The sequence below is a fragment of the Morchella importuna genome (assembly GCF_003444635.1).
Source record: "Morchella importuna strain M04M26 chromosome Unknown Morimp01GS014, whole genome shotgun sequence".
Lineage (NCBI taxonomy): Eukaryota > Fungi > Ascomycota > Pezizomycetes > Pezizales > Morchellaceae > Morchella > Morchella importuna.
Window position 1 is genome coordinate 803,008 of NW_025763411.1, and position 17,859 is coordinate 820,866.

General features: G+C 44.9%; 5 protein-coding genes across 5 annotated transcripts; 2 read left to right on the forward strand and 3 right to left on the reverse strand.

Moving 5' to 3' along the window:
- Positions 1-1,314: 1,314 nt before the first annotated feature.
- LAJ45_05387 (uncharacterized protein) lies at positions 1,315-1,560 on the reverse strand (the record flags this gene model as incomplete). The annotated part of the gene is made up of 1 exon (XM_046114958.1): positions 1,315-1,560. One exon carries the CDS (start codon positions 1,558-1,560, stop codon positions 1,315-1,317), a length of 246 nt encoding a protein of 81 aa, XP_045971995.1.
- A 3,274-nt stretch (positions 1,561-4,834) lies between these two features.
- Positions 4,835-6,634, reverse strand: LAJ45_05388 (uncharacterized protein; the record flags this gene model as incomplete). Its single annotated transcript, XM_046114959.1, has 4 exons — positions 4,835-5,421; positions 5,908-6,121; positions 6,320-6,482; positions 6,573-6,634. The coding sequence occupies 4 exons, from the start codon at positions 6,632-6,634 to the stop codon at positions 4,835-4,837; spliced, it is 1,026 nt and encodes a 341-aa protein (XP_045971996.1).
- Positions 6,635-6,948: 314 nt separating this feature from the next.
- Positions 6,949-8,220, reverse strand: LAJ45_05389 (uncharacterized protein; the record flags this gene model as incomplete). Its single annotated transcript, XM_046114960.1, has 5 exons — positions 6,949-7,548; positions 7,618-7,676; positions 7,726-7,746; positions 7,798-7,874; positions 7,937-8,220. 5 exons carry the CDS (start codon positions 8,218-8,220, stop codon positions 6,949-6,951), a joined length of 1,041 nt encoding a protein of 346 aa, XP_045971997.1.
- Positions 8,221-9,334: 1,114 nt separating this feature from the next.
- LAJ45_05390 (uncharacterized protein) lies at positions 9,335-10,349 on the forward strand (the record flags this gene model as incomplete). Its single annotated transcript, XM_046114961.1, has 2 exons — positions 9,335-9,446; positions 9,520-10,349. The coding sequence occupies 2 exons, from the start codon at positions 9,335-9,337 to the stop codon at positions 10,347-10,349; spliced, it is 942 nt and encodes a 313-aa protein (XP_045971998.1).
- Positions 10,350-11,460: 1,111 nt separating this feature from the next.
- Positions 11,461-13,521, forward strand: LAJ45_05391 (uncharacterized protein; the record flags this gene model as incomplete). The annotated part of the gene is made up of 4 exons (XM_046114962.1): positions 11,461-11,621; positions 11,707-11,998; positions 12,051-12,119; positions 12,181-13,521. The coding sequence occupies 4 exons, from the start codon at positions 11,461-11,463 to the stop codon at positions 13,519-13,521; spliced, it is 1,863 nt and encodes a 620-aa protein (XP_045971999.1).
- Positions 13,522-17,859: the final 4,338 nt, after the last annotated feature.

Here is a 17,859-nt window from a genome sequence, read left to right on the forward strand (position 1 = left end):
AAATGGGTAACAGAAAACTTACGTTAACGCTGAGCAGTGACAGAGACTGGGAGGCACAGTCACCTGCCCCACAGCTCCTCAACCAACAACTACCAACCTCCTAACTAGTGCAGGGGGTCTGGGTGTTGTTAGGTGAGTGGTGAACCGAATTTATCTAGCTACAGACATACATCAGAAACACCAGAGCTCGAGAGATAGCGCTACTGACACTGGATCTGTCTGCCATGGCTGTGGCTGTAACTACGTAACTTACATCTTCTTTTTTCGTGTTTTGGCTGCCCGGGTGAGGGGTTGTAGTTGTCCGGGTGAGTAGCTTTAAGTGTTGAGTGGTGAGTTGTGAGTGTTGAGCGGTGAGTGGTACCGGTGAGCGGTGAATTAATGGTGAGTGTGAAGTTCCCTATTTGGAAAAGTAGGACGAGATAATCAGTGACTTGGTTCTGATCTCGCCAAAGAGTCAAACTAAGTAGTTATATAGTCGCCAATAGGCCAAGTGTCTACATGGCAGTGACAGGTATCGACAGTCAGAAGTTCAAACAGCTCACCAGTACAAATCCAAGATAGATTACGAGCGAGTGATATTTCATGACTGCGATTTCCTCTACACATTATTATCAGATGAGAGGGCAGCTGGCTGTGGTCTGATACCAGCTTTAGTGTTACGATTTAGCTCAATCTCAGCTCAATCTCGGATGCTTGGATTCTCAGATTGGCTGGCCCGGAGAATTCAAGATATGGGTTCGTACTTCAACGGGGTTTAAGTTCGCTTTTTATTCTTTCTCTCTAAATATCTTCCACAAATCTATCCCATGGGTACCCCATGGGCTGCGGTGTAGAGCTACAGTGTCACAGTAGACACTGTCAGGGCACAGTCTGTGGTAGACTACCTATGCCATCTAATCAGAGTGCTACTAAATTCCAAACATTGCTCTCTCTCACTCGCACCATAACCAGCATCTATCCTCAACCCTGTCAAACGTGCGGTCATTAACAAAAACTACATAGGCTGACCATCGGCAAACTCACTCTATAGTACGCTAATCATCTCCACCTCCAACCTCTCCCTCGTCTTCCCCGAGACTCTCAACATCCACTCCACCACCCTTACCCCCTCCCCCCAACCACCCGCACTGTCCGCTGCCGGGTACCCACCAGTCGCGGTGTCTACCACCAAATCATCCCTAACCCGCGTGACCAACTCTCTACAAAACGGACACGGGAAAAAAACTGGCCGCGGGTCGTAGGGCTTCCCCGGCAACTGCCTCATCGAATTCCACAGCCGCTTAGTACAGCTAGTGCAGGCACGGTGCCCGCATATTAAGAAGAGGACTTTATTTCTACGGCGGTGCAGAGGAGGTTGTCGGCGATTTCATGGTCTGAGGTGGCGGATGCGGATGAGGTTGGAGAGACGCTGCGGGGCCTTTCGGGGAGTGGGTTGGGGGGTGCGTGGAAGAAGTCGAGGAGTCGGTCAATGAAGTCTCTGCCGTCACGGTTGGGGCCTGATGTGTTGTTCCGAGTGCGCTGCCCTGGGTTGGCTCTGCTGCTAATATTACTATTATTCATGATTTTTTAGTGTGTCTTTCAAGATGTTAATGTTAATAATATGAGCTGTAAGCTGGTATTCCTTATAATTTAATTATAATGTGATTATAGCGTAGGCATAGTAAGTTTTATGACATTGGGGAGAACCCGTTCAACATATATAGGCGTCAATGGGCATTGAGATATCAAGATATCACAGCCTCCGCATGAACCCCAAAATAGATTCAAGTTTTCTGCGTAGCTACCCACGCAAACGAATGTAAAGGCTATGGCCACATGTGATCATTAATATTGCACTGTCAGCGACATTCAAGTTGAATTTTGAGTACGTTGAACGTTATGTACGAGCTTGGCCTTTGGCCTGAGCAAGCTCGGGTAGTAGAGAGAGAGGCTCAGAAGCTTTGGCTAAATGGCAAGACTCTTTTAGATCCCAAAGTGATAAATAATTGGGAAGCGAGTTTTGAACAACAGTGCTATATCTAGGCCTATGACTTGATACACTAAGCGAATGTATGAGTCTGTGTTCGATATGCTCGAGTACCTAAACACCTAACTAGCCCTGCACTTGTCAAATGCTGGCACCCAATCCCGCACATGGTTCAAAACCGCGGTTTAAGCAAGCTCGGTCCTATGGGATCTAAACGAGTCTCGCTATCCAGATGCACGGCCATTAGTCGTATCCAGCCATCCCAAATGGAATACATACTGCGCTGTCATATAAGAGGTTATATTAGCTCATACCCTTCCACCCCCAAGGCACGCTCCAATTGGTCAACTCAAAGAGCCTTGTAACTACTCCACACAAAGAGCCCCAGCCTTGTATTCCAAGCTTTGCTCAAAAAGCCCCGGGCCTGGGAAAACACCAAAGTCCCAGCTAGGACGGAGCCAATTTATTCATGACAACTGCCCAGCGTCCACCGAGGTTAAAGGTAGTTTTTGGCTCCAGCAAGATGAGGAGAGAGCGGCAACTGGTGATAGAGCTCTAGTTGATAGGCGGGGCGTTGATTGAAGATGCGAAGTTAAGGTAGATCAGGAAGGTGGGATCTAGCGTGCAAGCCGCCTTTTGCTTGGTTATATATGTTCAGAGCCTTTCCGCTAGATTCTACGCGGTACTGTAGGTACATACTACATATAGCAGTGCCGACAATTCTATGGGTCATGTGACTTATTATTCTAAGGTCTACGCACCAAATACTGAAGGCTCCATGCAAAGAAGGGGGCACGTGACCCATAGAATTGTCGGCTGCATCGCTAATACGCCGCAGCATCATGACTTATGTGATCACAGGAAATCACTCGCGCGCCAAGAACACACCTCCTCTCGGCCTCCTCTGCAACTTACAACACACAACTTACGCTTAGTGCTGCAGCTCATCCATCACCATCTTGAAGAATTCGAAGTGGGCTTTTTCCAAATAATATGATTCAGGTATATACCTACTGGGCCTGCTCTATATTCTGATGGTCCACGAGATCGACATCTTAGGACTTTCTAGCTGGTGAAACGTGCTGGTTCTGGGAGATCTGGCTACATAAACACCTTTACCCACCGCCACACTCCGCCCGCCTAGACGTTTGACACAGAAATAAGGGAATCTACATTTTTGCCGGCTTCTACACCTCTTCTCAACTAATCGCCACCACTGTCCACCTGAAAGCCAGTGCCCGAGTGAGTGATGAAGTGGTCTATCTACATCAGCAGTGCATTCGAATGACAAGTTCACTTGTCATAGACCACTCAGCCAATTCATCGGATGGTCGTTTAGCGCCTATATCATTAATGATATCTTGATCTGCAGGATCCGTGGTCAAACTCGGGAAGCAAGAGAGCAACGATGCGATGCCCCAAGTGGTGGCGACGTTTTTAAATTAAACTCATGAGGCCTTTTTATTACTCAACTCCCACGCTTTTTTATACATTTAACCTACCTATGGGAAACCGAATGGAATATTAAAGTCTTCCTTTATCGATACCTAAAAGATGTGCTATGTTGGAGTGTATTAACCCCGTTGCGGACCTCTTCTACGCCACGGGGCGAGAAAAATAGCTCTTTGGCCTTGTGGGTCAAACCATACCTATTGTCAGTTCTTGGCTCAAGTTTGACCTCATATACTGAGCAGATGTATCTTTCACAAGTCTAGACCTTCGGAATAATCTAGGGGCTAGGTTACACGATTCACGCTCGATTGAGAAAAAAAAGAATCACGGAGTTTTCGAAATCCCTCCGTGCGTTTTCAGGACCGGGCGCTATTTGGAGAGACTAAACCGGTCAAGCAAAATCTCTTGTAAATCCTCTACTAATAAACCTAACCCTCACTCCGTGAACCTCTTTGGTGTGAATGTAACGCTCGTCACCCTTCCTTCAGCAGATCGTTTCGTTTTTTGAACGAGTTTATTCTCTTTTTGGCAGCGTTACAATCCAATCACAGCTAGTATGCTGAATATCACCACGCCGCTTCTTCGGCAAAAAGTTGTGAATTGCGGGAACGAACGAAGGGATAACGGCAAATGTAGTACTAGACCTACATGTATTCTATTGATAGATTTGACCGGTAAGCAGCTTGGCACATATCGAGTGATAATACATGCAGAGAAAGAAAAAAATCTAAACTACATAGGTAGAATAGTTTATGCAGCGCCAGAACTTTACCATACGCTCCTAATCCAATCCTCACAGGTTCTTGGCATCGTGAATTGGCCGCGTAGCTGCCTAGCGGACCCCCTGTAACTCCGATACCGCCCGTATCCGCACTGCAGAAAACAAGCTTCCAGGTCGTAGCGAACTTTGGCCAAGCCAATTGAAATTCCCCGCGGCATCCCACCGCCGCGCCAGTACATGAGCCTGCATAACCGTTTAACCAATTTCGCAAGAACTTGTGGTGATGGCGCAATCGAAGGTAGGTATGGGGTACAGAGCTCTTCGCGCTTCGGTGAGGTAATTCATGGTAATGTGTATTGTGCTCTATTATTTACACAGCTTCGGATGATTAGGCTCCCGGCGTGTTTTGGGATTTTGTTTTGGATGGAGGTATGTGGATGACTAGGGCATTTTTGTTCAAGCTTGTAGAAACGAGATGTGCTTACATGTAGTATTGACTATCACAAAACAACATAGATATACTTAAGCTCATAATCAAATAAAAGCAAATAAACAAAGCTTATACTAACCATTTAGCTCACTATTCTCTTACGATCGATCTTTTGAATCGCGCCATGCTCCAAAAGGGAAACAAAACCACAAAAGCAAAACAAATTCCCGTACAGAAAAAAAAGAAATAACCAAAAACTCTGGCACTACTTCAACACCTCCCCTTTATCGTTCCCAGAAGGCGTGCTTCCACCATCACCATCTTTTGTAACTGCCGGGACCGCCCTCTTCTTCTCCAACAATAGGCTCTTCAGCCATTCATTCTGCTCCTCTAGCTTCTTAATCCGTGCCTCCATCAATCTGACCTTCTCCGCAGCGTCCTTTGCGTCTTTTGCCAGCTGTGCTTCCTTTTCCTTTTTCTTGACACGGAACCTAGCTGACGCCGCGGTGTTTCGTCGACGTTTATCTTCATCAACTGCCGCGCCCACCCGGGACACAGACTCGTCCCCGAATTGCTCGGAGGAAGGGGACTGAATATGGTCGGAAGAGCTTGCGGTTGATGCTTTTCGGGCTCGCATGTTACTGCGGGATGGATAAGGCGACTGGCCGGGAGACGATGCCTCTGATTGTGGTGCAGTAGGAGGTGGAGGTGGTGGAGCTAATGGTTGGACAGGACGATTGCGAGTACTAGGGGAAATCGTGGACGGCGTGAAGCTTCTATCGATATTTGGAGAAGATGGGGAGGGCTGGGTAGGACCAAAAGGGTACGTATCATAACCGTAGGGGTCAAAGTCTACATATCCAGAGAGGTGTGTGGTTAGCTGTCAAGATCTACATAAATAACTGTTATGGTACCCTGGGGTATGTTCTTGCTGATGTAAGTAATCAATAGGTAGATACATGGATGGAGATAGATATTGATTACTATAAGGTAATCAAAAAGATATTTAAGAAGAAAAAAATAGCCGATAGCGAGTATCCTCTTTCTTTGTGAGGAGCTCCCCCCGAAAACCCATGGGTATGGGGTACGGGAGGTTTCATGCTTAATTGGTAGATATCAAAATGGTGATTCGTACAGAACAAGACGTGTGCAGAACCGGGTGGTGGTGGTGGGGGATTTAATGCTAGGAATGAGGGTGTGCTCATGATCACCAACCACTTCCTGCATATTTGGGAGAGGGACATGAGAGTCGAGAACGGCTCCCAATGCCAAAAGGCCCGGACCAAACAAGCTCATCGACGACTTCACGTTCATGAATAAAGAAATTTCATTTCTTACCATTAAGGAAATCCATACCCCCATTCTTCAGCTCCGGATCAATCAAATCCGTCCTTCCAGTCTCACCACCCTCCCTATTATGGTTGCGCCTGTCATCAGGACCAATATCGAAGTCAAAGAACCGTGTGTTCGTAAAGATGGCCAAGTCGTCCGGATTGAAGGCGACGTCAGTGTCATCGATATCAGTTGATGGTAATGGTAGGGCGTTTAGGTCCTGAAGACCACCGCCTGGAGCTGACATGGCTTTGAGTGCGCGAAAGAAGAAGTTACGAAGATTGTTTCCAGAATAGTAATGCAGGTGTAGAGTTTTTTTCGAAAAAGAAGGAAGGAAAGAAAGAAAGAAAGAGAGAAAATGATGTTGCTCTCGTGCCTAATATTCTCACAACTGCCCCCCCCCCCCCCGCCGACCCACCTTTCTATCTTCCCGTATCCCCTCTCCCTCGCTAGAGCATGTATCATAGTTCACACAGCCGGTGCCAAGCTGTGATAACTGATCTATCTGATCGCAGCTGAATCGAGATGGCAAATGGTATACCATCTCTAACGTAGAAGGTCTTTCCTCCACTCTCCGATCTCTACTTTAGGCTTATGATAAATTTGGTATGTTTTTGGTTATAATCTACATGGGGGTGGAACAGTATATATCCAGGTATGGAGGTACATACATCTGTTCATTGCGATCGCAGGAGTGCGTGTCAATACTGTACGTCGACTTCGAAGACGCCATCGTGGTGGATTCTGTCGAAATATCTAGATGCAGGGATCATCGTTTTGGAAGCGATTCTAATTGGGTAGCATCTGTGCTTGCTGGGAAGCTGCGCATGCAGGTTTACAACCTTTCCGTTTGTGGAGTAGGAATAGTAGGGCGGATTGTTACACCCTGGATGAGGAGGAAAGACTTATCAATTTCTTCTTTTTCTAGTTTTAAAACTCTACGCTTTATCTTGTTCTTCTAAAACTGCTACCTTCTGAAAAGTGAATAGCTGGGAAATCTTGGAAGGGTACGTGCTCACCGCCTCGACTAATGCGGCCAAATTCGACTTACGGTTCCTCTCTCTCTTCAGAGTAGATATCAAATCCCGTGTGTTCACTCGGATCGTTCGCCCTCCTCCCCTGCTTTCCCTCCTTGACCTCCGGCAAACCCTTCCAAATTTCATTTATCCTCACCATGTCACTTTCCTCTAATATGAATAGCTCTCTGTTCTCCCTGATTCGCTCCCTCGATGCAGATTTCGGAACAATACTGGTCCCTCTCTGCACACCCCATGACAGCAAGACTTGTGCTGGGGATTTGTCATATTTACCCGCAATACTCAGGATCGTAGGATCGGTCAGTGGGCCCGACAGGTGGGCGTTCAAGGCTACTGCCGGAACTGGACGTCCGCCGAGGGGCGAATGCGCAGTGGCGTGAATACCATTTGCGGTGAGGAAGGCAATGAGGTCATGTTGGGGTAGGTAGGGGTGTAGTTCGATCTGATTTATTGCGGGGAGAATGCGTGGATTTGAAGAAAGGAGACGCTTGGTTTTGAGGATGGAGAAGTTAGAGATCCCGATTGCTTTGGTGTGACCAGTATCCACAAGATCCTCCATTGCGCGCCAAGTAGACATAAAGTCTCTAGATCCAGCGATGTCTACCTCAGGCTACACACAAGAACGTTAATATATTCCCGGGAGAAATAATCCTGTGGCTTCGATCAATGGGAGACATACGCCTCCGTCGGGCCGCTTCTTGGTGGCATAATTTTCTCCCGGAACATAAGCAGTTGGAACTATTATTTGTAAGCTCCATATCGGGGTTTAGCAGGTATGGCATCATACAGTGCATAAGATACAAATCAACTACTCATAACATCAGTTAAATTTCTACATATATTGGGGTGCAGTCCTAACCGTAATCAAGACCCAAGTCTTTCAAACTGATCTCGATCCCAATTTTAACATCCTCCGGCTTATGAAAGGTGTTATATCTAAATGTTCCCGGCCCCACCAATCAGCGTTCGATATTATTTATCACCTCACACAAACATACAATTTACTCGTAACCCATAGATCCTCCCTCTTACCCTTTCCCTCTGCGATCCACTGAGTAATCGCTTTTCCCACTTCTTTTTCACTCCCATATGAGAATGCAGTGTCGATATGGCGATACCCGGCCTCTAGTGCCTCTAGCGTTGCAACTCGTACCGGGTCTTTCGACGCAGTGGGATTGATGAAGAGGCTTGGATCGAAGGTACCGAAACCAATTGAAGGGATCGATAGATGACCTGGAGTATTCTTGAGGAGGTAGGAAGCTGAGAGTTTGGATGAGGACATAATTGCTTTTTTGATGGTGAACATGCTCAAAGATCTTCAGAGGATGGGACTAACTAAATATATGAGTAGCGGGGCTAGGTCACTAGACTACTAGTGCTACGTGAAAGCCAAGCTTTGTCGGAGTTTGGGGTGGGGGAGGGTTAGCTGTCGATCAACGCTTGGAGGTGCGGGGTGTGTGTGAGGTTCTTGGGAGTCGGGATTGATCCTAGGATCCCGTTGAGGCCAAGAGGACCCTGAAAATATTATCGTTTGGCTGGCCTAAACATTCGATCGGGCTGGTCGATTTTGCCTGCATACTGTGGGTGCTGGGAACCGGCCAATATATATGTCAGAACTTTATGTTAGCCTATTGATATATGAGCGGTCATGTATATTACTCAATCCCATTCGAGAGACAGGGACATAAAGGATGTTTGCTCCCGTTAGGCAGTTTGTTTAAGGATCGGCCATGAACTTTTGATTTTTGTAAGTTCTGTCAGCATTGAATTCTTGGAGTAGATGTATTCACATACATCCTTTTTATATTTGCAATTGACACTAAATGAAATGTATTCGCCTACAATTACTATTTCGTGACAGATCAGTTAAGCGCTTATATGACCTTTTCACTATTTATTTGGATACGTGTATCTTAGGAGTTATGGTTAAGCAAGTGATACGTGTCTAAAATCTTAAATTCGGCCTAATACCAACACTCCCCATATCAGACGAATGCCTTGAAGAATTATCCTTTACTTTACCACAAGGTTTTAGAGGCCCAAAGCCGTTTTATACCTAAAAATGACTTCCAAGATACCCGTCTCGTTATCCATCGAGGTTCCCCCGCTCCTATTAGATTACAGTACCAGCAAGTTTCGCTTAAATTTCACATCTTCCCTTAACCTCTCGCTCCCTGATTCCAGTTGGCTGGCGGATTTTAGATGGAGAGATTTGGAAATCATTAGGGGATCGGGGTTTTGTGTATGCTCTTCCTCCTACCCCCCCCCCCCATTTTTCCCCCTCGGGTCCCAGCGTTAAATGTGCTCTCCAGTTGAAAATCAAGTTCCAATGGAACGGACAGCATATGGAAGAAACCTCGATAGAAGAACTAGGAAGATGGATATCAGGAGCAGAAATGTGGTCTCAGTTGCTACTTTCAGCATCGTTGGAGATTCCAGAGCGGGTACAAGTTGGGATTGATGCAAGTGGTGGAATTGATAGTGAGGAGCCTGGGCCAGATGTGATAAGTAAGGCCCAAATACCCATGAAAACTAAAACATAGCGCCTATCAGTTCAATTCACTTCTAAGTTTTCTCTCAGTTGTCCTGATTCGCACGTGTCAGTTATCGGCAGCTACTGAACTTTTCCTACCAAAATTCATACCTACTGCTTTCCTATCAGATATATCTCTCAACTTCCTCTTCAATTCAAATGAATCCTACTGCCCCTATGGAACGCTAAGTTCTACGGAACTAATGCCACAGATCGATACGGCAATTCGTGGTCTCTGGAATGATAAGATAGCACAGCTAGCACCAATTCTAGGAAAGATTGGGTACTTGGAAAGTATTAGCCAGAACTCCGAGTACATCACTGTTATCAGCGACGCAATCACAAATATCGGCGCAAAGAGTCACAATAAGTCGCTAACAAGGTCCATTGAAGAGCTGGGCGGTAATGGTGGGACAGAAAGAAAATTGTGGGGGTGTTTATTGAGGATTTCAGATGAGAACAAAGGAAGGGCGAGAGGTATCTTAAAAAGCTTGATTAATATTGAAGGGGATCTAATAGCCAGCAAGACTACGTGTAATAGCGAGGAGCAGGACGTCTTATTTCTACCCGAGGAAGATTTTGAGGAGGATCAAAAGGAGGAACTATTTTTTGATGATATCTCTGCGGACGAAAATAGCTTTTTCTCATGGGATGAAAAAAGCGAATGCGGCGGGGGAGGCAAAAGTGACAGTTTGTTTGGTTGGGAAGACGAGGATGACTCCTCATTGTTTGAGACCCCCAGAAGCCCACTCATGGACCTAGGACTCTTTACAAACGAAAATGAGCCCCCTTCCCTTGAAAGTTATGAGCCTGAATCTTTATTTGCATTCGAGACATCTGTCGAGAATGTGGGGGACGAGGATATGATATGGATTTAAATTATTAGTTACTGCGCAACCAGAAACATACTGAAGTCAATTATTAATTGATAGGTCAGGACCATATATGTTAAATGCCCATTTGGCACAGACCTTATTAATATAATGATGTCCATTCAGGTACATTTACCTACATATGCAACTTACATAATATAAGAAGTACATGTATCTTTCCATTGTGTAGTTCATGATGTACTACATGTAGTACGTGATGTACTTATAGAAAGGACCAAGCCAGTCAAGGTAAATGGCGCGAGATCATAGAGTATGACTCGGTTAAATAGTATTGTCCCATTGGCAGGAACATTCGGAGCCTGACAACTAAATGTAGTCATTCTAGTATTTCTTTCTTACTTTTGCAATTTGTCCCATAGGCTGTTAGTCGGAATCCTGAATCTGTGCGCCTCTGTTGAACGCGCTCAAGATATGTATTTATGTAACACGTTATCAAACTCTTGGTATTGCGTATCGCAGTTATGAGATCATGTTACATGAGTTCCTACCTCAGATCTTCGATAGGAGATGCAACTACTGCATTCCACTCGAAGTAAAACCCGAACTTTATGCAATTCGAATAAATTATACTAGGGCTGATATAGACGCCACACCGGGATGTAGGTACATACTGCTAGTCCCAAGGTGGCACGGAGTAATTATTGATAGAAAGGCGCAGCAAAACGGAGCTCATGATTGGAGGATGAGACCATCTAAATAGAGCACCTACCTCCTCAAGATGTGCATAAGATTATCGGGCCGTGGGGAATACGGTCTACACTGCAAAGGAGCAGATTCCTTAAACGCGACGTTGAGGTCCAGGGGGCGTATTAACACCGCCCGAACACGCCAAGACTCCGGTCCAGGCCACGAACGCTTTTCTCGAGGTTCAAACATCTTCATCTTAAGTCAAGGGTCAGCATACTAGAGCTGACGACGACCCTCCCAAACTCTCCCCCACTTCAGTCATTCCTTCCCCACGATTTTCTGATCTTCATCGTCGGGCTGGATCAGGTTGATATACTTCTAAGTTACTATTCTACAGAACTCCCTAACACTATTCCAACGGAATTCCTTTCATCCCTTGTCTAAACACCTTGCGAGCCGGTCTGTCAAGATGCGCTTAACAGCGTCATCACTCCTCTTCGGAGCTATTGCATTATCAGCTATAGGAGGAGTTCTCGCAGCTCCTACAGATGCGCCCGCTTCTTCTGCACAGTATTTCGTGAAGTCCCTTCCCGGGCAGCCGAAGGGGCCACTGGTCAAGATGCATGCTGGGTACTTTGACATTGCTCCCCTTTATCCCTTCCTATCCCGTGTTTCCTCCATCATCGCCAACCCAGCTCTAACAACTACGAAATAGACACATCGAAGTCGATGCCGCTACGAACGGGAACCTCTTCTTCTGGCATTTTCAAAATAAACACATCGCGAACCGGCAACGTACCGTAATATGGCTTAACGGGGGTCCGGGATGTAGCAGCATGGATGGCACTTTGATGGAAATTGGTCCCTACAGAGTGAAAGAAGATCAGTCGCTCGAAGAGAACCCCGGAAGTTGGCACGAGTTTGCCAATCTACTATTTGTGGATCAACCTGTCGGTACCGGGTTTAGCTATGTCGATAGCAACCACTACTTGACAGATTTGGACCAGGTACGATATGTTCTTATCTTAGAAATGGGAGTTAAAGCTAACTTCATTTCAGATGGCGGATCATTTCATCAAGTTTTTAGAGAAATGGTTTGCATTGTTTCCAGAGTATGAAGCCGATGATGTAAGCTTATGAACTCTACATCCCCAGCTTAAAATTAGACTGGAACTTACAAGAGATTTAGCTTTACATAGCTGGAGAATCATACGCCGGGCAACATATCCCCTACATCGCTCAGGCAATTCTTGACCGAAACGCTAAATCCTCCTCGGCCACAAAATGGAAAATTGAGGGTCTTCTTATTGGAAACGGCTGGATCGATCCTGCACCACAATATCTTTCCTATCTGACATTTGCGTACAAGGAAGGGATCGTTGAGGCTGGCACCGATGTTGCAAAATCACTCGAAAAACAGGTCTCAATCTGCGCAAAGACACTTTCTGAAAAGGGAGCCAATCATGTTGATGTTCCTATCTGCGAGAGAATCCTCACAGATATGCTCGAAAAGACGAAAAAGATGAAGAATGGAGAGGAAAGATGTGTGAACATGTACGATGTTCGCCTTGACGACACTTACCCCTCTTGTGGAATGAACTGGCCTCCAGATTTGAAAGATTTGACTCCATATCTGAGGAAACCGGATGTTGTAAAGGCTCTGCACGTTAACCCAGGCAAGAAATCCGGATGGACTGAATGTGCTGGTGGTGTTAGCTCTGCGTTCCGCGCGAAGAATTCCAAACCTTCAATCGAGCTTATGCCAAATCTATTGGCTAATATGCCCGTGTTACTATTCTCTGGCGACAAAGATTTGATTTGCAACCACATAGGAACGGAGGAATTGATTCATGCTATGGAATTCAACGGTGGGAAAGGATTTGAGCTTGATGCTCCTGGCACTTGGGCTCCTCGGGAAGACTGGGTTTTCGAAGGCGAACCAGCTGGATACTACCAAAGTGCACGTAACCTTACATACGTTCTCTTTTACAATTCATCACATATGGTTCCCTTCGATTTCCCTCGCCGTACGCGCGATATGCTCGATCGTTTCATGGGCGTTGACATCGGGAAAATCGGCGGTATCCCTACAGATTCCATTATCGGTGGTGAGAAAGGTCCGGTTACATCTGTTGGCGGCACTCCTAATTCCACCACCGCCATTGAGAAGGAGAAGTCGAAAGTTGATAAAGCACGCTGGGACGCGTATTACCGCTCCGGTGAAATTGCCCTCGTGTTTGTTGCTATTTCCGCTATTATTTGGGGTATTTTTGTATATCGCCAAAGGCGCAGTTACAGGAACTCCAGAAATGATGGGAAAGGCGCTTACCGGGGTGTAGGGATTGGTATGAAGAGGAGGAATATGAGGAGTGAGGAGAGCTTTGACGAGGATGAATTGAAGGATCTGACAGTCGAAACGCCAATGTTTGAGAGAGACCCCGAAAGTGGTGGTGCAGCGAGGCAATCGAGGTACAGTGTGGGGAGTGATGAGAGTGACGGAGAGGGGAGTGCAGCAAAGGAGCGAAAATGATCATATAAGTAGAGGAATAGTTATAGGAATTGGTGGCTGATCTTTTCATTTCTTTCTTTTTTCGAGTTGTGCTGGTGTTTGGTGCTTGTGTCTGCGGGGTTGCGAAAGTAGGTAGTAGTTACATGCAGGTCTACGAGGGCGGAAGAGAAGAAACAACACTTAAAGGGGAGGCACCAGTCGTAGGCTATCCTCTTTCTGAATTGTCGGCGAATTGGGCGTGTATATACATGTATGTCTTGTTCAGTTTTCTTTTCTTTCTATCTCGCTTTCTTTGTTTATGAGTGTAATATGATGTTCAGGGCGGGTTTATTTCTTATTTCTTACATCGTTTTCTCCTTACTTCTTCTTTTGTATCCGTGTTGGCAGCGGCGCACGGGAAGGAAGAGGGCGGTGACCCAGAAATGCTTCTGGTCATATATCATTGTCATTCTTTTCCTTAGCTCTGCTCCTGATATGGTCAGATTGTAACAGTAGTTTTATTCTATGATAGATCTTTTTTGAATTCCCTGCCTCCATAGATTTGTCCCTCTCAGCCCTAGCGACTGGTCCGATCAGTTATTGCAAAATTGAAAACGACGGCTGCTAAGTGCCCATTATTTCATAAAATCAAGTGCGAGGTCTAACTACAGCCACTCTGCAAAAGTGTTCGTGATTCCGATTTCGGAGTGACATTTCTCCATATGCAACCGCGGCGGACCATCCAGAACCCCCCAAGAGAAGACTTTCCCAACCAATGGCGCCCAAATTAATGAAGAATAAGATCAATAACCTATCTTCTTTTTATATATAGTCACAAACTATATTATATATTTTTCGTTGTTTTGAATCCCAACTTTAATAACATTAGTATTACGGGTGCGCCACACTGCGCACTGACATGAAAACCATATCACGAACACTTTTGCTAAGTGGCTGTACATATATGTAGTCGTTGCTCAGTGTCAAATATTCTCTTCATAGAATATCACTCGTTTGTCTAGAACGTACCAAAATTAGTCAGATATCAAAGACTATCAATATTACAGAATGAAAATGGTCTATAGACTGAGAAAATGATGAAGGGATAGAGATCTAGATACTAGGCTCATTCTAAAACTTTCTTCCTGCTACCTGGTTATTGTGCCGATATATCGCCTCTACAATCATTGATTTCCAATATTTAATTGCTCGACAGAGCGGCCTGGTATCAGAGCTGTTTCCAATGCTATTTCATGCCCCAAAGTTTTTACAAGTACCTCTATGGTCATACCATGGACTGGATGGGTCTCGTAAAGTCAATAACTCGGGGTGGGGAGGCTTCGATGATATGAACTCCTGTTGCCTCGACGTCTGTCCCACGCGCGTTGGATCCACTTATAGAGTAGGAGCGGGATACCGAAGTTGGGTAAAAAGCACCCCCTACAAGTTCTCCGCGTCCGGAAAAACTTCTGAATAGCCAAAAAATGTTATCCTTCATAGGGAGCCACGACTACCCACCCGTTATAGTGCATGGAATATGAAAGGTCATGCGCGAGTCGCGAGGCGGTGTGCCATTGATTTTGTTCCAGTAAATACCTAAGAATGTGCCCTCTTCAATGAGATCTTGGTGAAGGTGTTGAGCTTTTAATCAGCTTTGGGGGGAATAAGTGGACAAAGACCAAATACGTGGTCCGGGCTAGAGGATTTGCTGAACCCATGCACCTGATAGGCTTCGTAGCGGAAGCGGCGCAAAGTATATAAACAAGTCATCAAACTCACGTGCACAGATACTAAACTATCACAATATAAAATTCTGGCCGAGGAAAATGCAAAAGGAAACTACATCCTTCTGTAACCCCGTGGCCCAGATTCTTCTATCTTGCCGGGGAGGTGAATCGGACGTGGGTTCCCACGTTAAATAGACCTAGTACCTGACCTCACTACCGTTAGGCCATGAGTGGAATCGATATTCAGCAGCCGTAAAAATAATTTGAGCCAAATGCGAGTATTGACATGCCCGCCATATTAACATTCTTCATCAGGTAACGTCATGTCATCCGCCGCGTAAGTGTTATCAGATCTAGACCGCCCAGCCTAAAGCTGCAGTTAAGTTGCCATTCCCATTATATTCTATATTTTATGAACAACGTTCAAGTTACTCATTCCCTTGAATGCCGCGTACGAACAGTTCTCATTCGCCGCGCAAAAGCATTAGTTTAGCACAGCCTTCTACCTTAGCAGGTGTGTAAAGCAGTCCATAAATTCAGATGACTAGAATTTTACCATAAGCTCGAGATTTGTGGCTCTAGCCTTTTCTTTTTAATTCAAAATGAGCTTGACCCGAGTCTTAGAGTGAGATAAGAGAATTTTTGGTCATTGACCCATCTATTCAAGCTATATCAACCTATCAAAACACGAGCTTTGCTATGGCTCGACTAGGCTCGGCTCATTTAATTATCATATCATCACGTTTATTTCCCCAATGAATATATGTGCCAAGCGGGTATGATATTGGCTCGCTGAAGCATTAGAACCGGCTACGATTAGTCATTAAACTATCATCAGTCTTTATAGATCAATTCACCCATGCATGGACCATATCCATATCATCGAAAAAATTTATTACCTATCCTTTGCCCAGAATAGAGCTAATAAGTATTAAGTGAGTCCGAGTGATATATTATGAACCACTCCGATTTCCAATAAAGGTCCATATTAGGAATCTTTAACACACCGTTGAAACTTCTTAAAGAAGTTAAATTATCTAAACCTAGTAACTGCAGTCATGTATAACTAATCAGTCGAACTAAATGACTTGGGATATCTACTGTACTCACCGACGCTATCTATCTAATCCAGTACTATTGGCTTTTGGTATCGATATCATCGATAAATTTTATGATATAAATAAAACAGGATTTAATGAAAAGGGTTAGTTTTGCCTTGATTGGAAAGGTGACCCCAGTTGATGGTTGCGCAAATGAGTAACAATAACACAACCGCTAGGTATTAAGATTCCGAATGAAACGCCTCGAAAGTAGTTTCAATGCGAGAAATCGTGCGCGTAACGGTAGCGTAGCGGGGAGTCACAGGAGTGGATCAGGAGATTGATCGATGTGCGTAAGCGGAACTGTAATTCTGCATATATATGTAATCGTCCTTGAACTTGTCAAATCTTGTTGACCGCCGGTTACTGAAATTACAAACATATCCGAGAGAGCCCTAAATTGTTATTTAAAATATATATTCCTCAGATGTGCGTATGCATGCTCACGGACTTTTCTGGAAGTCCATATCGAGAACTCAATTATGATCTGCGGTACTCATAACCGGCCGATCGAGGGTATGTACCTCGACGGAAGAAATTTAATATATATATGCAGGATATATGATGTGGTTACCATATGTACATATGTACATGCATGTTACGGGATACTACAGAAATCCAAAACAGTCGTTATGCCACTGCCATTTTTCAACTTGTGATGAAGTCCAGTAAATCTGGTGAGTTTGAAATGCTCCGCACCCCCCCCCCCCCCGGGGGGCGGGGGGGAGCGCCAACCCCTAGTAGATTTCGATACAAAAAGACTTCAATATACCCATCGAAATATTCAGGTAACACCGGATATCGATACAATGCAGTTTGTCTCAGGGGCCTGAGACATTTGGCCGCTCGGGATAGTATTGGTCGTTTATTTCACAGCATATCCCTTTCTATAATTAATTTGTGTATGTACAATATTCTCAAATCTTTGAGAGAAGCTGGGAAAGACATTGAATACTCAAGTGTGAGCAGAACTCTATACTTTCCTAAAAACCATGGTCAAGAAAACATTGGTTGTTCGTCTCTAGCTAGATATGGATCAAGCTTTTGCTTTTGTATACTCTTGACGATTGTCGAGATATGAGTGAGAAGGTACTAATCATATTATAACTTAATCATCTCTAATGCCGTTATTATCAATCAAGAGAGAAACATATACTTAGCTACAGAGTAGATTGTTACAAGTGCTACATGCGAGGTAAATGACGGTATGTATATGGGTCAAATTACACACTAGCCTCAAAAACGAGACGCCACGGGAGAGGTAAACTGATCTTACAATTGTTGTCCTCATACAATTGGCATAATTCTTTCGAAGGTAGGTATTTATGACCTTCGAGTATGTATTCTACTATGTGCCAACCCGACACAATGTATGTATGATGTTAGTCTCGTACCCAGCCCGTTACTTGCAGCAAGCTGCCCAGTTGGGGACGAGCCTAGTATGATGTATACCAAGAATAAATAGCTGAGTGTTTAATCGGATAGATGCATACAAATGATGAAATAAACTGGCATAGAACTATATATAATAAGAGACTAAAATCTCCACCCCC